The sequence below is a fragment of the Lonchura striata genome, chromosome 24, assembly GCF_050655825.1.
Source record: "Lonchura striata isolate lonStrDom1 chromosome 24, ASM5065582v1, whole genome shotgun sequence".
Taxonomy (NCBI): Eukaryota; Metazoa; Chordata; class Aves; order Passeriformes; family Estrildidae; genus Lonchura; species Lonchura striata.
Genome location: NC_140726.1, coordinates 730,138 through 749,337, shown reverse-complemented (window position 1 = coordinate 749,337; position 19,200 = coordinate 730,138). Strand labels below are relative to the sequence as shown.

At 41.5% G+C, this 19,200-nt stretch overlaps 1 protein-coding gene across 12 annotated transcripts in view; it reads right to left on the bottom strand.

Moving 5' to 3' along the window:
* APLP2 (amyloid beta precursor like protein 2) overlaps positions 1-16,645 on the bottom strand; it is a 49,629-nt gene extending 32,984 nt beyond the window's left edge. For all 12 annotated transcript variants that reach the window (XM_021531080.3, XM_021531081.3, XM_085560062.1 and 9 more), the window contains exon 1: positions 16,544-16,645. In XM_021531080.3, the coding sequence (XP_021386755.1) occupies positions 16,544-16,624 (81 nt within the window). In that variant the 5' untranslated portion in view covers positions 16,625-16,645. The remainder of the gene's footprint in view (positions 1-16,543) is intronic.
* Positions 16,646-19,200: the final 2,555 nt, after the last annotated feature.

Below are 19,200 nucleotides of genomic sequence, written 5' to 3'. Positions count from 1 at the left end.
TGCTGCCTCCAGCTGATGTTCATAGGCCTTTTTCCTTCCAGAGGAAGGAGAGGCCAGTCCTTGGCAAAATGAAAATGAAGGAGAGCCATAGTCACAAACTAAAGCTATTGGGAGGAGAACAGCCAAGCTGGCATTGTAAAGCCCAGTCTTCCTGGATCACAACATGCCACAGAGCCTGTAAGTCTAACATTCATTGCCATGAATCTCACCTGGGAATTAATAGTAAGTCAGTATTCAGGAAACTAACACTTCAACTAAAAAGTGAGGGAAGTTGGCAGAAAGACTTTACACACAAGAACTTCCAGACAGAATATTTAAAATTCCCCTGTTTTGGATTCATAACTTGTAAATGCAAGCAGAGCTCTCAATTCATGCTTCAAATAGTGTTTCATGCATTGTTTTCCTTAGCTCCTCTTCCTGCTTTTATTCAGCAGATAGGTGGCTTGAACCCAGGAAGGCTAATGAATGCCTGATACAGCAGGCAGTAAATCTACAGACTAGCAGCTCATCCTAGCTTTATTGCTTTATTTTTTTTTAAATTGCTGATAATTACAATAATGCACATGGGCAGGGATCCAAGACAGGAAGAATTACTGTCTGCAGGCAAATCTGGTGTGAGCTGATAATACCAGCCTGGGTTTGGTTTTGAATTTAAATGGCAGAAATCTCACTAAAGCAGTCTTTGGCTTGCTTTAACTTGCTGGAAGGGGTGGAGTTCTCATCTGCTTATCCTTTATTGACTTTTGTGGTGGACGAGTCTGCACCAGCAGAGAACTGGGAGCCAAGGCAGGAGCTGCAGTGGTACCTGAGGTGCAGTTTATATTTAGATGCCTGTGTTTATGGCCAACATGAAGCCTTGAACACTCAGAAGTTCAGTCACAATAATCCATGTACTTCCATTGTGCAACCACAGGATTACAAAGACCTGCTGCAGCCTGAAGCATTCCTTACTAATTTGCACATTCCACTGATTTTCTACAAGGAAAAGATGAGATTTCCAAGTACTTTCAACTCATAGACAGCCGTTTTGCCCTTGGAATTTGTACTTAGGAGGTATCAGGTTATTTCCCCCTCCCCCTCTGGTTTATCATGCTCGATAAGGGCCCTACATGAATCAAACAGCACATAATCTGCATCTGAGACATTTGCACTGTGAACTGCTGCATTCAATAGGGAGTGCCACACTGCAGACAGTGCTAGGCCGGGGGAGAGGTGATCAAATCCAGGAAAACCACTCAGCACTGCCTCAGCTTCCTGAAGTTGTGTAACACGGTTGCCTTTGGCATCCTCTTTTCTATTCCTGGAGAGACAAAGTTCATAACAACTCCATTGGAACATTCCCTGAACAAACGTTACTGTACCCAGAACTGTGTCCTTTGAAAAACATCAATTTCAGGGCCTCAAGCTTTCAAAAGTACAGCTTGGGTGTAATGGCTGTGACTGGAACAGTTTAACACAAAGCCTCCTTAAAAATAAGGGCAAGGGAAGAGGAAAGAACAAACACTGATAATCCTCACACAGCTCACAGGTAAATCCAAATACGTTTCATCAGCCAAGTCCCCTTCCACGTGTCACAAGGATTTCAGGGACAATTTCCAAGCTGTGTCAGACAGACACACTCATGACCATTTCCCTCCTCTTGCAGCAGAACACTGCCATGGCGCTATTTTGAAGTCCCCTTTTTACAGCGCCACCTTAAGTCCTACCCCAGCCTATTTTATCACCAGACTAAAATGAGGCACAAAGTCAAGTGACTTGCCTGAGGTCAGCCAGCAGCAAGCTCAGCTCGGTTAAACGCAGTCTCCTCCTCCTCGCTCCAATCTGTGTCATCACTCTGTCCTGCATGGCCCGACTAATTACCACTCTCCCACATTAATTATTTGGGCATCTGAGGCACAGAGACCTAAGATGCCCTGCTAGTCAGCAAGTGAAAGCTTGAGAGCAAGTTAATGTTTTCACATTCACTAATATTCTACTGAAAAAATGGCCATAGGACAGTTTTGCCTTCCTGGACTACCAGAACAGAGATCCAAACCGAAGCCCAAGGACAGCAGCTATGGCTTAATGGTACTTGAAAAGTTTAACTCTCAGGTCTTTTGTTTCTGAGATGATTGTTAGTATGAGCCATACTGGTGATACCATAAAGGCATCATTGAAAGCAGCACGTGTGAAGGAGTACTGAAAGATGCTATTTTGTAACTTCTCCATGGTTTGATAGGAGAGTTCATGCCATCTTAAGGCACTTGAGTGACTCAAGAATTAGGGAATATAATCACTGTAGTTATCAGGATAGACATTCCATAATACACAGGAAAGTACATTCAGAAAATCTTACATCACTGCAAAGCAATTTGTTCAAGGCAAAAGTAACCCCTGGATGAAAACGCATCACAAGTCACACATCCACATGAGTTCTCCACTAACTTCCCTAGCGGCAAAAGCTGGCAGGAAAGGAGACAGAATAATTTAACATCAGGCAGAGAAAAATAAACCCCTTACTACTGATTCAAAGTGATTTAGCATTCCAGGAGGGAACAACCCAAAATTTCTTCCTCAAAACAGCACAAACATTTGTTCTACAGATCTTGTGAAGCTCTGGCAGTTGTGCAAAAGAGCCACTGCAGGAACCTGTGGCTCCTCACTCCATCTATTTGTCTAACCACTTGCTGACTGCAGATAAAAAGGCTGCACAGCACAGACTGCACTGCTATCTAAAACACAATGATCCAAAAGGCAAGCAGGAAACTGAAGGGTGTATTTTAACAGAGAATTTGAAGTGGCAAGGAAAAATTCCTGAGAGGAAAAAAAAGCAAGATAAAAGAAGGATAACAAGCAGAAATGTGGTTTGCAATGCAGTCTGAGCTTGGTTCAAGTATCCATTCCCTTATAGCTGTTTTTCAGCATCACAGATTGATTATTTATGTGCACAGACTGCATGTGTTTTCAAACATGATAAAATACTTGGAATTTTCAAGCCCTGCAATTAGGCTATAAAGCAACTTCCTGACAGCACACAGGAATGATTCAACAGGTCCTGCTCTGACTATGCTGGAGCTGAGGGTCATGCCTATTGCTTTCCACCTCTAAATTCACAATCTTTTGTTAAAAAAAAACCCCAAAACTCAACCCAATTAATTGGTAATTCTGTCCTCCAAACAATACAGATGAAACTTCAAATCTCAGAGGAAACCATGAGGTTTTTAATTCTTGGCTTTCCTAACCATGCTAATGACCACCTTTTCAAAATTGGAAACCTCTAAAATACAGGGCTGCTTTTATCCTTGCTGCTTCTCCCTGAGCTCCGCCAAGCTTATGCTGATCGAGAACAAAAATTAGGAAGTTACCAAAAATTATGGAATAGCCTTATTGTTTCCAGAATAAAAACTCTTCAACTTTAAGTCCATCCAAAAGCACATGTTACTTCTACAAATTTCAAGTCTATGAAAACAGTCAGCAGTAAGTATCTGTTACTGAGAATAGGCAGCAACTCTAGGTCTTAGTAAATATATTTAAAAATAATGGAAATTGGGATTTTAAACCATTTTCCCATACACCTCATCCTGTTACTTAGTCAAAGTTGTTATGGAGCATCTTTCAGGCAGCAGCTTACATGACTGCTCACATACAAAACAAAATCTTTTAAGAACCTTTATTTAATGTCTAGGTATGCAGAAATCAGTGCTTTTAAGAGATTCCTATATTGGCGCTGTAAGTTTGTTCAGCTCTGGAAAACAGAGCTTTTTTTTTCCTTAAAGAAAACTTCAATGTGAACACTGTGCAAAAAAGTTTAGTTTACAGTTAGCTACTGATTAGGAAAAGTTCCTACCACTCACACACACAGCCAACCAGTCCTCAAAAGATCCTGTGACTATCAGCAGAATTCAGGCTCAAATCTCCCAATTTATCTTCTTCCAAAGCAATGATGAAAAGTAGACTTCCATCCATTTTCAAACACCTGGACTGAGCAGTCTGACACATGAGAAGTCAAATGACAAAAAGCGTTTTGAAGTACCCCCAAAATTTGTCAGCAGCAGGGTCACAGAAAGTAAGGGACCTCAGAAATGGCTTAATGTATTTCCATTTTTTCCACTCTTCAAAAGCAATACTTAGTAATTTAGCAGCATTTTATTTCTGAAGCACTAATTCATCAGCTGGGGTTTAACAGTCACAGCACCACTCCACAGCTAGGCTTGCACACAAGCTCTAATGGACATATTAACCAGCTCCTTCACAGGAAGCAGCAGAGCTCTACTTAGAACAGCTGCCTAATGCTATTAGAAAATTAAGTGGTAATTTATAGAACAGACTCAAGCTGGCTGTGCTGAGATGCCCGTTACTGATTTTGCTGATCCAGAAAGTAAAACTAGCTCCACAGAAGCAAGCCTAGAACCTCCAATATTTCAGGGCTATCACTGCAAAATATTTACCTGGCTTTTCATGTTGAACACCTGAATTTCTTATGCTGAATTTTATAGCTCTTCACTCTACTGAGCTGTATCAGTTTGTGTAGCACTGCATGGAAATAAACAAAATGAGAGAGGTGATTTTTATCTTTGATAAAATGAGATTTTAAATTCTTAATAGTCTCTCCTAGGTTTCAGTGGGAAGCATGACCCCTCTGTACACTGATAATTATTTCCTTGATGTTTCTTTATTCATTTTCTGAAAAATTTCAGGGTAGGGGAGAGAACACAATTCTTTTCAGTCAGCTTAGCTGAAATACAATTGACCATAAGATTAGTGGAAGAATTTACATGCTGCAGCTGCACCCACCAGATGGGCAGGTTCTTGATGAGTTTTAAGTAATTTGACATGTCACTGAGGGCTTCTAAGCACAGAAGAATCAGTTGCTGAAAGCTTTATTGCAAAGGTGGAAGCAAAAACTGCCTGTTCTGCAACAGCAAGGAAAATCACTCTCTGAAAAAGAGCAGACAGAACAGTTTTAGACAATCTTGTTATGCCTTAAAGAGGCACTATCCACTGAGAATTTTCATTACTTCAACTGATTTTCCTCTTCAAGGTCTCTGAATGTACTAGTATTTCTTAATTTGTTTTTTAAACCCTTTTCCCAGGCTGTCCATCATAGCAGCTTTTTTTGTAATATATAGACCAGCTGGAGGAACTGTAAAGAAAACTCTAAAGATACGTTATTTTGAACACAAGCATTTCAAACAATTCTTTATCTTCCTGCTTAGAAAAGACTCAGGCAGGGAAAGAAGTCACTGTTGACTTTTACTTAGAGATGCTTTTCTTTCTCCTGCTCAGATGATCTTGGAGACACGCTTGAATGAGAAAGAAATAAATGGTCAGCCTTCCAAACAAGTTTTGCTTTCCTTGACCCCACAAGCAGACGAGGGCTGTGATGAAAATGCTGACTTAACATGCAAATCCAATCACTGGGACAGTGGTTGGAGGGCAGATTGATCTGCCTACTCATGCAATTGGCCACTCACCATTTTCCTAGCCATGGGCTCAGTCATTTCAATAGTACCTTCTCAAAGTCAAAGGACAAAAATGGTGCATGAAGCTCTAACCCTGGCGGGTGGTGGTTTTATATTTCACTGGTTGACTCCAGGCATGGCCCACTAGGGTGTTTTTTTAAATTCAGAAACCCAGCTATGCACACATCTCAGCTACAAATATTAACTCTGCCAGAATCTGGCAAATACTTTATGTGGATTAGCCCCACAGAAACTACTCATATGTTTCAAACCATAGAGAGCAGCACACAAGAAAGCTATGCTAAAATTATCACCTGATATGCAATAGCATGAGACAGCCAGAAGCATACCTCTTTCTAGTATTATTACTTTGGACATCTTATAAAAGAAAATCCTTGAAAGCCCAAGTGAGTTCCATGCTTTAATTATCCTGGATGCTACCTCTCCCTGCACAACTCACAGCCAGCCTGGACAGCAGTGGGACTAGTACTACATGGATTTGTGTTATGAGGCTAGGAACATTCTGAGAAAATTGCACTAAGAACTTTTGTATCTCATTGTAGTACTTGTTGTAGGAGGAAAACTGGTTTGGTAACCAGCACAAAATGGATTTGTGGGTGTCAAGGCTGCATGGCAACTCTACAGTCCAGACGACAAAGGCAAATGGATCAACTCTTCAGTCACAGTCATACAATTGCACTAGAGGCTGTCTGTATTTTCATAGTTATAAGTGTCAATTAGAGGTTCTAAATGTTAACCCAGAGAGGTGGGAATAAATAAGAACAGTCCTCTGATTTGGGTTGTTCCCAAAGTTAATTCACTGCAGGAAGCATCCTAACAATAGTGCCAAACACACCATTTTAAGTGGCACTCCGGAGTCAAGGTGGGGCAGACAGGACCAACTATCCACTTAAACATAGAGGAGAAAAATGAGAGCAAGAAAGTGTCTCTACAGACAGCACTAGGCAAAGCATTTCCATACACAAACTAAGCCCTGGTTTCATCCTTCTGTGATACAAGCATTTCAAGTCTGGCTCAAGTTAAAGACGTTCCCATCCTGATGCATTCCAACAGATTGCATCACTCCAGCACAGTTCAGTCTCTCTGTTTTGTACCTTACAGATATTTGGTGTATTCAGCAGCTTAATGACTATTTTAATCCTCTTCATCAGTGAAAAGCATCATGCTGGACATGTTGTAAGTAGACACTGTGAAATGGATGCTACTCAGAGATCTACCTGAAGAGCCACTCCAAGGCACAGCAGTCATTCCAAGGCAAATACTACAAAACAAAAATGAATCTCTGCTTTTAAACAGTAAAAATCAGCCATCTTTTATGGCCTGAGACACAGTTTAGAGCAGGTCAGAAGCATCCTCTTAAAAAAAGACAAAAGACTCTCAGTGGCAATGCATCTCCAAGTCAACACCAAGGAAAGAGCTGCTGAAAGTTTAGCACATTAAACCTTATTTAATGCTGCTGCCAGCTGTGGCTAAATGTTTGTTACGCCCCAGTTTTAAGATAAAAATAAGAATCACAGCCTAATAAATAAAAAAAACCAGAAAATTATGAGTAAAGCTATCAGCCACTTAGTGAGAAATAATGTTTCAAATTTTTGCAAAAATCTTTAAAGACGGTGACATAAAGCTTGAAAGGCCAAATTGAAATCAAGAACAACAAAGCAAATACAGTTAAAATCATCTTTGCTTTTGCCTAGAGCAAAGGCCATTTAGGGTCTTGGAAATGGGTGCTCCTCATGTCTCTTCTTGCAGCCCAGAATCTTCCCGGCTTCTCCATAATATTCTTCCTTAGAGCACCCAGTTTAGCAGGTTGCACACACACCACTAAAAGTATGACAGTGGCCAGTTCAGAACAGCACTGCTCCTGAAATCTATCAGCATCTATTACAAAAGGACTACAATGCTGCATTCTGCTCAGGGCCCTGCAGTGAGAGAATTAACATGCTGTAGATGCTCTGTGGAAAGCCTCTCATATAGTTATATTTTGAAAAGTATTCTCCTCATCACACTAAGACCCATGTGAAGCAAGTTGCAAAAGCTTGCTCAGTAGAATTGAGCACGACAAATCCATCCAAATCCAAGAATTTCAGCCGCAGCTTCATAATGCCTTTTGTCTGTACTGTGGATTTTACATTTTAGCAAATTTGAAAGAAGATTTCCTGTCATTTAAAAGACCTACTACGTGAGGAATCCAGCTGTTCTAGTTCCTCTTCCTAGCAGGCAGGATGCAAAGGGAAGGAACTGTTCTGCAGGGAGAGATCAGCTGGTTTATGTTTATTTCTTTGACTCTTAACCTGAGAAACAAAGATATACCCTGCAGCAAGACACAAGGATTTGAAATTAAAAACACTGCATAAAACACAGCCCTATGGATTACCCACAGGTAATAGGTTTCAGCTCTTGTCATAAGTGCAAGTTCTTATTCACAAACTCAAATGTGTACACCATGAAAAAAAGACAAAAAGTGCATAAGTGCATAGGCAGGAGGAGAGGGATGGAACAGTGACAAGCTGTGATCCAGCCCATAAAGACAGCTGTAGACAAGGCAGGCATACAGCAGTGCAAACCCTTTCACCCCATCCAGCCTTTGCTCTGGCAGGTCATTCATCTCTGCCTCAGCTACTGGGAAATTGCTTCCGAGAAAGTGGCTGTGCCCACCTACTGACTGGCTTTGTTGCAGGGCAAGTATTGATACAATTTGAACAAGACAGCATTTATCAGGAGTGACAGGGGCAGGAATATGCTTTTTCCCCCCTTCTTTCCCCAGTCTTTTGCAGTGACACAATGCTCTGTCCTAAGCCCAAACTTCACACACACAAAGGAGCACCACAACTTTATTCTGTGACCCCCTCAAGAATTCCCTGAGCCACTCCTGGGATCTGGGTCTTGCCCACCCATGCCCAAAGGCCAAGCTCTAATACATCAATACAATGCAAATGCAAAATCTCCATTTTTTTGGCTGGTTACCAAGGGAAAACCTTCTCCACCACCTGACATTTCCAGCACTGAGGCTCTACTCAAAGCCTCTGGAAATGAAGTGCTTATTGAAACCTTGCAACTCAAACTACTTGGAGGCACTTAAATCTTATCCCAAGTCCAAATGGGAGCTGCAGGCATCCTGCTCCATTCAAGAGTAATAATCGTTTTCCATGATAACATGCACCCTCAACAATTTCTCAGTCTCTTTTTTTTTTCCTAGCAGGCAGCACACTTCAGTCCATGCACAAACACTGCTGTAACCGTGCATTTCAGATTTCATTTTTGACCAAGGCTGATAAGGCAGGCTCTGTGCTCTGCTTGGATCCTGACACCATTTCATTCTTCTTTAGGGTTTCTAAACATTTTTGTGATCTTGCAGCATAAAACAAAACACCTATCAACTTCAATTTCTTCAGTGAGGGCTTTGATAAATTATGCAGAGAAAGACACATTCAAATGCCAATACACTCTCTGGAAACATCAACCACAGGTTTGAATCAACATTTTGCATTTAATCTTTGAGAAGAATACTTATGAGATTAAAGGAAATCTGCCCCTCTCTATTTCAGGCCACAATTACTGTAAAATGGCCAGTGTAAGAAATCAAACAATGCTTGGTATTAGTTAATTATCCTAATTCACACAGATTCCTCTAGGACCATTTTTGGCAAGTTACTAGGCCTTATATGAATGACAGAAGATTAAATGCCGATTAAAAAAACAACTAAACTTAGACCTGGCAATGTGTCACGTCAAATCCAAAACCATATAGAGAATTTGGTCATTAAAAACTTTATGCTAGAGGGTACTGTACATCTAAGCAGAGACTAGCTTCTGTTGTAAATATGCAATCCAAATCCACTTGGAATCTAACAGGAGTGCATAATATTTATTGTAACAGATGGTATGGGTAAGATTTTTCTTTTTGTTGCTGTCATTTCACACCATGCAGTGACATCATAACTAGTGAGATTCACCAACACAAAATCCAAAAGAAAAGGAACAAAGCTTTTGGCAGGGAGCTGGAGCTAAAAATAACATAAGAGCCTTTAAAGAAAACCCCAAAGATTAAAAACGCAAATGTCTGGCTTTTGATTTAAACATCTCAGCACTGAAATTAGCATAAGACAACTCCTACTACCTAAACCTCTGTTTCAGCTCTGCAACATCATCACCAGATGAAGATTTTTGAGTTCACCTCACTGGCTCCATCTGGAGCTTTGTGGTTATGGGTTCAAGAACTGAAACACAACATCACGAGAAAACACAAGCCCTGCTATAGTAGAGCATTAAAAGAATAATATTTTCACTAATGCAAGAATTGAGAGAAATGAATCCCCCAACCCTCACCTCAGAACAGCTCACACATGTGAAAATATAACATAACCAGAAAACATTTGTTGGAGGACAAGACCTAAATGAGAACAGGAACTTTCAGCGTTAAACACTGCATTTATTTAAACATGAAGTCATCCATAAGGAGATGGTAATTAGCTACTTTTAAATAGAAACTTCGTTGAGTATCAGGCGGCTGTTAGAGTCAAGTAAAGCATGGCCTCAGCCAGCTTGTTGTACCTATGTCTGCCTGTCCCTGTCCTTGACCTGGATCAAAATACACTCTCCACTACTGTAATTTTGTTAGAGAGAAGCTTACTGTATGAAATTACCTAAATGCATCCCTGTCACAGAGCCAGAGCCTGGGATCTGACTGCTGAGGCATGTTTATCATCTGCTGCACCTCAGCACAATATGACAGGTTGGTGACACTGCCAACAGCTGTAACACATCAGTGACTCAATGCCTCACCCCAAAGCTTCTCCAGCACAACTGGGAACCAAAGCACAGCTCCCACCATCCGTGGGTTTTGTTGGGGATTTTTTTCAGGTTGCATGTAAGCTCTACTGACAATTTTAATGCCCTTCATACTTGGTAGTTTGAAAAACTTGAGCTCAAAATCATCATTTGATAATGATTTTCCATTAGTCTCAATGCATCCAAGCCAAACAATTATTGACTTGTCTCTTCCATAAGCTTCTCTGAAGCTCACATACTGCATGGAATAACAACTTCAGACTCTGCTTCATCAACTGAAGGCCTTGTCTAGCCACAGCTTTCTACCCACAGCTCACCTGTGCAGGAAATCTTGGCACTAGAAATAACTGGTGAGACTTTTGAAGGTCCAGAGGAGGAATCCCCCAAGAAAGCACTGGCAAAGATTAGACTAAGCTCTGTAAGCAGCCAACGATCACTGATCTGCAGGTTGAGAATTAAGAATTCCCTCAAACCACTGCTAACAGATGTTACTACACAGCCCAACACAGTCATCTTGAAAAAATAATCAGAAAAAAACCAGCTCAAATGAAGACACTATCCTTGCAGTAAACACACCAACATCAGGATAGCCCAGCTGCACCAGTCCTCACAGACTACTGGGCCAGTCTTGCCAGGAGAAATCTCTAAATCAGATGAAATGTACATGAACCAGGCGTGCCTGTAGTAGAGAACAAAAGGCTTTCTGGACTATGCCTCACCCATCACTGAGCTTCCCTCAGGAAACAGTGCCAACATGTGATTTGACTTCCCACTGTCACTAGCGAAAATGGAAAGTGAAATAAATCACCAAATTCCACAGAGAGCAGCAGCATTTGACTGTGTATACTAATTGAGAGTGACTAGGAGGCTACTGAAAATATAAACTAAAATGAAGGTCTGCAATACATTCATTTGTATAAGAGCATTACCACAGCAGGCAAACACAACAACACAGAGTTAGAACTCAATTTGGTACATCTACAGGTTGATCTTTCAAGAATAAGGAGTACATCCTTTTCCCCACTGGCTGTATACAAAACATCCCTGTAATACCTCCAAAAGGAAAGCTGGTAAGCAGCTTAGCCACATGTGCTCCTGATCAGGTGGACACCTGATTACATAAAGCCAAGCAGGCTGGGTTTGGCTGCTAGAGACATTAGTTTAACATCATTTGCAGACCATTGGTGTATTGATCATTCATCTCAGGTTGTAACTTAAAACTCCAGCAAATGCACAAAAAGACAAAATTTTGTGTTTTAAACATCAATCCTTCAGAGCAAGCATTAGAACCTATGGACATTTAAAAACCAGGCTAAAAGGTGGACTGCACTTCTGTAATCTTTGGTATGTACATTTTCCATGTTCTCACATAAGGTAGCATAGCATAGAGAATGCTCAATCACAAATATATATTTAACTCCAACTGAGAAGGCAGATGGAGGCAGAAGTAGTAAATCTAGTGCTGAACAAGTTTAAAAAAAGTGTCATTCACAATCTAGATCTCCATGTGAAAAGTGTGTGTGTGCATGTATATGTATCTCCCTGCTTACAGTTCCAGGTGAATTAAAAGAAGTCAAATCTAGTTAAGAAATTACTCTTGAAGAAAATCCCAGCCAAATTCTGTCTCCCAAAACACACTTTAGCGTGTGCAATGCCCCTCAGGAGTAAGAGTGCTGCTCCTACAGCACCAACCACTTGACCCATATAAGTAACAGTATTAACAGGCTAAAGTTACTTCTGTCCGATTGTATCTGAGGAAGAGCCATCAACCTCTCCAAAACAGAAAAAACATATAATTTTGGTTAATTCAAATTTATTCTACTCACATCTTCCTTATTACTGTTTTGTAACTCACACTAGTAAGCACACTAACTATGTAACTACATAGTGAAAAATTGTAAAAGTTTGCACAGTGTTGTCAACCCATTTCTCCCCACAAACCTGAGTCTTATTGGCACCTATAGGAAAAAGCTGAAAAGGAAAATACCCAAAAGCAAATGATAACATAAATATAGTTAATGCACAGTCAGAGTCCTAAACACCCCATTTAAGATACCCAGCAAGTAAAACATGTGGGAGGAGATGCCATTTCCCTGTGACAAACGCACTGCAAGTAGAGAAAGCAGAACATGCGCATAGTGGATGCAGACAACAGTTTTGGGAAGAAAAAAAAAAAAAAAAAAAAAAAGGGCAATCTTGCAGTTTCAAGTACAGTTCTGAATTAGGAGCCTCACCATAAAAGTTTCTAGGCCATTGTGAGTATTCAAAGCCTTCCAATTAAGAGCAAGTATCTTAAATTAACACCATGTTTCAGAGGCACTGACTGCCTGAACTTAAAAACAATGGCACCAAGTTTTACTGCACAGAAGAAGCATAAGAGCAAGAGTCTGTTAAAGAGCAGAATGTAAAATGCCCAAGTGTAAAAAAACAGCAGGAAAAGCTTTGTCTTCTAAGAAGAAATAGACGGGGATATGTTGCATTGCTCTCCGGCAATGGTTGTTCCCTCCACACTGGGACCTGATAGTAAGATCCCCTCCTTCCTGCCCCAGTGGGGTTGGTGGAGGACCAAAGAGCTGTTCTGAGCCTAGATAAGGCTCTGTCCCTTCCTGGTTCTCTATCTTTTTGCCTTCATCTCATGGAATAAACAGCTTAACCACATTGGGGGAATTGAAGCTTCTTTAGAATCTTTGCCCAGCTCCTGATCTGACTCCTCTCAAGGCCCCTGTATATCTGGGCTAGCCTGGTAATTTGGGGATGCAAGGTATAAGCACATCAGTGATAGTGTATTTCTCTTCTATTTTCAGCTGAGGAACAAGGTTTTGGCTTAAGTGTAGAAGCAGAGGCTGCAGTCAAGGTGACTTACACTTCCAAGATAGAGCCCATATGCCTCCAAGACACACACAGGGAAAAGCAATGGCAGAATTTTACAAGGCACATCTAGAGAGAAGAACAACTCGAGTAGAGCACACAGAACTACATTAATCCTTCCCTGCACTCCCAGGTGCTGGGGGAGAAGCAGTGTGTAATCATAATACAGCTAAAGCCACCCACAGAACAGTTTTTGACTAACTTGCAGGTGATGCAACGACCACATTAACAGAAAAGTCATTCAATCCCTGGTAGAGCTATTAATGCCTAAATAACATTTAATAGAGGTGATAATTATTTCACAGGTGAAACAAGGAGAGCTGAAGGCATCCTCCAAACACGAGCACTTACCATCATGTGCCATCCTACAATGCAGCAGAAAATCCAGAGCCTCCCCGCAGTATCAGATTTGCTTTATTTCCATATCTTTGCTTCAGAGGACCTTTTATTGAAGCATAGAAGAGGCACTGCATATAATCACCTTCATAGGAAGCTGTATTTCCTAATACCAGGAAGCAAAGTTTTAGGAACTGAGCGCAAACTAAAGGCCACAGGCTCAAGACTGGAATTTTCCTGAGCTGTTTTTGCTCAGGACTCAAACACCAAAGTAGAAACTTCCCTAGATGGAATTCTTTGTTCGATGCTGCAGGCAATTAGAAGTCCCCAAGGTCTGCAGAAATGGTACAAGGCTGATATTTTTGTCAGGGAGAATTTAAGCAATTCAAATAACAAGACAAAAATAATAGCATGAAATTCTGCTGCAAAACACAGGGTTTTTTTTTCCCCCTTCCCCCAAATTCTAGTGACTCAAACAGGCAGGTAACACATGTAAGCATCCAAGAGAGCTTTGGAAAAATACCAAACATTATTTTAAAAAAGTAATATCAAGTCTGCATTGCCTTTGATTTGATTACACAAAAAGGTCAAGTAATAAAAAAAACTTTGCACCTTTAAAGGTCTTGAAGGCATAGCAGAAGTAGTTTATCATTGGAATACAGATCTAACTAGCATAGATTTATTTTCTTTTTCCAGTTGATATCAGTGTCCTGTTTGAGGTTCTTGGGGACTTCACATGCAAAACTAGCAAAATTCAGAAAGAAACACATTAGTTGCTAGGATCTATGATTTCTCTAAACTCTTCTATTCATATTCATTTGGAAGAGAGACTATCAGAGGTTATCAGCCATCCCCCACACTATCATCTGAAAGAGAAACCGACTGTCACCAGCACCAACCCTTGGGAACACCCTAGTCAAGAGTTCAGATACAATAATCTAAGAGAAAAAAATAAAGTGCCACTCCCCTTGCTCTGCGCAGGACAGAAAGAAAAACAGATTGTAGTTGATAAGATGATTACTGGGTGTTCCAGGGACAGGGAATGGGAGCTAAGATCAAGAGACAGAAAATCCACCTAATGGGACCATGCCAATCAACCTGAACTAATAACTGCAGATGTTACATGTTTTCCATAACTTTCAAATGACATCTTATTTAAAAAAACCAACTGCTTGCATATTTTTCATCACATTATCTGAAAAAAATCCAGTAATGACCACAGTGTAAGACCCAGAACAAAACCATTTACTTCCTAAACTCTGCATTGAGAACAGTTCTTGAGCAAATCTGACAGCAATAAAGACTTGAGAGCTGCAGTTCCCCCACCGACAAGACAATGGGAAAGGATGCAGCAAAAGTAAGGATTAAAATGCCACAGTTGACCTTTTACGCCAGCAGATGAAAGTGGCTATCATGCCTTCAGAGGATGCAAACTGAATTGCAGAAACATTTTCATTTTAATTCTTCTCTAAAAGGTCAGTGACCCCCCTCTTTCCGGGGCTGCTAGCCCCTCCTGGAGTGTCAACTTGTGACACAACTGCTCTCCCTCCATGCCAGTCCTGGCATGGACAAAACCCGGGTTGTTTCATCACACAGACACCAGGCTTTGGAATAAAATGACACCTAGATTTGTTTTCCAAGCTGATTTGTCATAGCACATGTCCTTAAGCATCAGATTCCAGAAGGGATGTGCATAGCAGCCAAAATTTGTCTCGGATGTAAGAGAGGAAGTGACTTACAGCTGGAGGAGTTGCCAAACAGGTGCAAGAGATTGGATGTAGCATCAGACAGTCCCCTGCCACCAAGGTAATGCCAAGGAACCTGATTTGGGCATTAGTTCCATGCCCTCAGAGCAGCTCCACCATCCTTCCTGAAAGATAACCTCCCCACGAGTTGTTCCACAAATAGTTATCAACCATGTTCCATTGACTTACAGAAATTTAACAGAAGGATTGGTACAAAATATGTGGAATACTATTCCTCTATAGCAACCAAACAAGCAGAAATCATGGACTAGACCAATTTCATACAACACATATTAAAAATATCCAAGTTGACTGCCAGCTAGGAATTACCACCAGCTTAGAGCTTTGGATTTTTTCATCATACTGAGGTAGATGTTCTGCTTAACCAAGCTTGCTAAAATTTACTGTAAAGTTTCAAATCAAGTCATTCACAAACAGCCACAAGCCTTTTCTTTATCCAGCCCTAAAGAACCCAGAATGTCCACAACTCTGATGCAGCTGTTTTGCATTTCCAAACTACATTCAGGTGTAGATTATTAAACTCTGTTTACCTGCCATTTCTGAAGCTCAGCACACATTTAGTTCCTTGTTTTGCTCCTTCCCTCTAATAAGAGAAGTTATAATATCAAGGTTTTAAACCCACAAGATTTTCTCCTACTCATCTTGTGGTTTGGACAGCGAGGTTACACCGAGCCTTTGGATTTAGAATAAAGCTGGAATTTCCTCTGTCCATTTTTTTTTCATATATGCAAATACAATACGTGTTTCATACATACAAAAGTAATGTATACTCGTTTATGTGTGCCTGCATGTGTATTTATACGTACACACACATACAAGCACAGACTCCTACGGGCATCTAAGCCATTTCTATATGAAATGAATAGCCTTTACACTTGGCTGAAGCATCTTCCCCGAAAGCCGAGGTACCAGTTCCAACCAAAAGATTTATTTTGGATCCACCAATAACCAAATGCATTCGTTTTAACCGAGGTTTTTCTCTAGGGAATGGCCATCTAACAGTCTTCAATGCTTCTAGACCCATCTGAAGCTAGCCGCTCCTGTTCCCGTGCCAAGAATGCCGAGGTCACGTCCCCGAAAAAGCAGCCTCGAGCATCCCGGTGAGACGGAGCTTCCCGTCCAGATGAGCGGCCTGAGGCATACGGCTTTCCCGAAAACACCGGTAAAACACGAACTCACCATCCGAGAAGGTCTCAAAGACGCTGGACAATATCCAAGGTGGCTCCACACCAGCCGAGATACCCCAAATCCCGCTTACGTCCCGCCTACGCATCGGGTACCCCGGGGCAGCCCTACCTGCCCGCCCCCGCACCCCTCACACACCTCGATGTAGCCGGCGAGCGCGGCCGCGGGCCTGAGGAGCGCCAGGAGGAGCAGCAGCGCCGAGCCCATTGCCGCCGCCATCAGCCGCCACCGCCCGTGCGCAACTGCGGCCGCTGCGCCCTGCGAGGACCCGCCCCGCCAGGCCACGCCCCCCCGGAGTGGCAGCCGCGCGCGCCAATCGAGAGGCCGCAGGTAGCCGCGCCCCCGCAACCACACCAGCCAATGGGACGAGGCGCATGGCGGGCGGAGCCGCCCCCAGCGGGAAATGGCGGCCGGGGCTGACGGGAGCCGCGCGGGGACAGCCGGGGCCGGGGCGAGGCTGCTCTTCGCCGCCTCAGGCCGCTACCGAAACCCGGCCCGCGGTGAAACTCCGCACAGCGGGCACCGGAAAAGGCTGTGGCCTCTATGGCCGTTTGCAGGCTAAACACTTCCCCTCACCACTGCGGCGAGCAGGAACGTTCTGGGGAAATAAAAGTCTAATGAGACGTTTTCCTCATGTAAAAATAAAACTATGTTTCCCACTCAAAAAAACATCTCGAAATCTATCCCAGATTTCTCAAAGCTCTTAAGCCATGTGCAAGCATCAAGTTCCCAGCCATTTGGGTTTCATAATAAAACTCAACGCATACGTCCTTCTTTATTTTTGTTTTTTCCTTAAAAAGATACTGAACGATAAGAATGATAATCACTAGTGGCTTCATCCTGCTGCCAACACCGGGTGCTCACCTGACGCTTCTTGGAAGATATCGTATGTACTGCCACACAAGCAGCTCTGTAAAAACAGCACAGTTCTCCATAAACTTTAAATAACATGTACGTATTTAATAAAAAAACAGACACATCACCACCACCATCTTCAGTTTGTGTTTCTGTTGAACCAGAGCACAGCAGCAGTTCCTTCCAGTGCAGATGTTCTGCCACTGCTATTTCAGGACACCTTTCTGGCTTTAAAAACAGGTTTTTGTGTCAGATTTGCATTGAGGGTATTTTAATTTCACCATGTTACTTAAAAAATGGAAATTTTAAATAATTATAATTTCAAAATAAGCAAACCCTTCAGGAACAAAGGTGTACCAAGTGCAGTTGCTGATACCACAAGACCTTACACACCTGTGCAGAGCATTTATCAGCTCCTTTTTAGTACTTGCCTTGGTTTTCCCTATGGAAATGTAGGTCAGTGCAGGGATGACAAATGCCCACCTTGAAGACTCAACTGCTAAAGATCCCACTGGTTTCAAGAACACGATTATCTTTAAAAATACCAATATATTTTAGACTTCTTGGATTTTTTTCATACTGACATGCAGTGAATCCATTTGCATTAAGTAAGAAAGGCAGTATCATGGAATCACAGAATAGCTTGGGTTGGAAAAGCTCATCTTGTTCCACGCCCCTGCCATGGGCAGGGACAGCTTCCACTAGACAAAGATAGAATATCCTATACATTCCATATATTTGCTTTCATTTTTGTGTGAAGATATGTGAGGTGCTTAAATGAGATGGAAAAAGATCTTAGCACAAAATGTCAGTTACAAAACATTTCCATTCTAAACTTCTATATTCTCTACTGGCTCTTACAAGTGCTGTTTTCTGAAATAGTAATATTGCTGAAAGGTTGCAGATGGGATGAATCTGTACAACAGATCAATAAGCAGCCCAGTTTTAATTAAAATTGCTGTCTGGTCCACTGGCCACTTATTATAGTCTCTTTCTTACACTATTTGAAAACCCTTAAATCTCTTTTACTGCAGTCCTCTGGCATATATAATTTCTTTTTAGCCTGCCCAAGTTCAGTTGAAAAACGGAGTAACAAGTTGCTTTTGAAAACTGACACATTTTAATATAAGTATTTTAATGTGCAATATAAATACAGGAGTATTTATAACTCCTGTTATACAGGAGTATAACAAGACATTCTGAGTTAAGCTTTCCTCTTTATTTAAAAAGGAGGTATTTTTTTCCTCCCCAGTCCAAAATGTACAAGTTCTTTATAAATCTTTGGGATGGGACTTTCATTTGAGGTTGAATTTATGTAGACTTTAAAGTGTTACATAAATTAATTTTTTTTTAATATTTACATAGTTCTTGGTGAGAATTTATGTTCACAGCGCTGATTCCAACAGTGTGATCCTTGTTTTTCTGAAAAACTTTAAATCTGATGACTCCTGGGGAAGTCTTTCTGATAAGTATGAGGTACAACCTTAGCTGCATTCTCACCTGTTCCTAGTCCTGCACTGTAGATACACCAGGGTGTAAGAGGTGAAGTCCTGCAGCAAAGCTACAACACAAAATATTAATTTCAAAAGCAAGGCCATCAGTGCTCAGTTCACTATCTAAGAAGCAAGTGAGAAATCAAAGTTTGAAGAATAACACATTCCCCTTCATGCAGAGACCAGTCCTACCCGGACAAAAAGTCCCCAGAAAAAAAGGTTTAATCTCCAGACCTTGGTCATTCCTTGGTGTTGATCAGGAGCTCTACATGTAAATAAATTATATGACTGCAGGATGGCAGGGAGAGAGATTGAGATAAGAGTCTCCAGCAAGATGCAAATGCAATTCCATCAGTTGGAAAAAACCCAAAGGCTTTCAAGCATGGAAAGTCTTTGGGGGTGGCTTTTTTCAGGTGCCTCCTGTCCACACTTGTCACTGCAGGCATG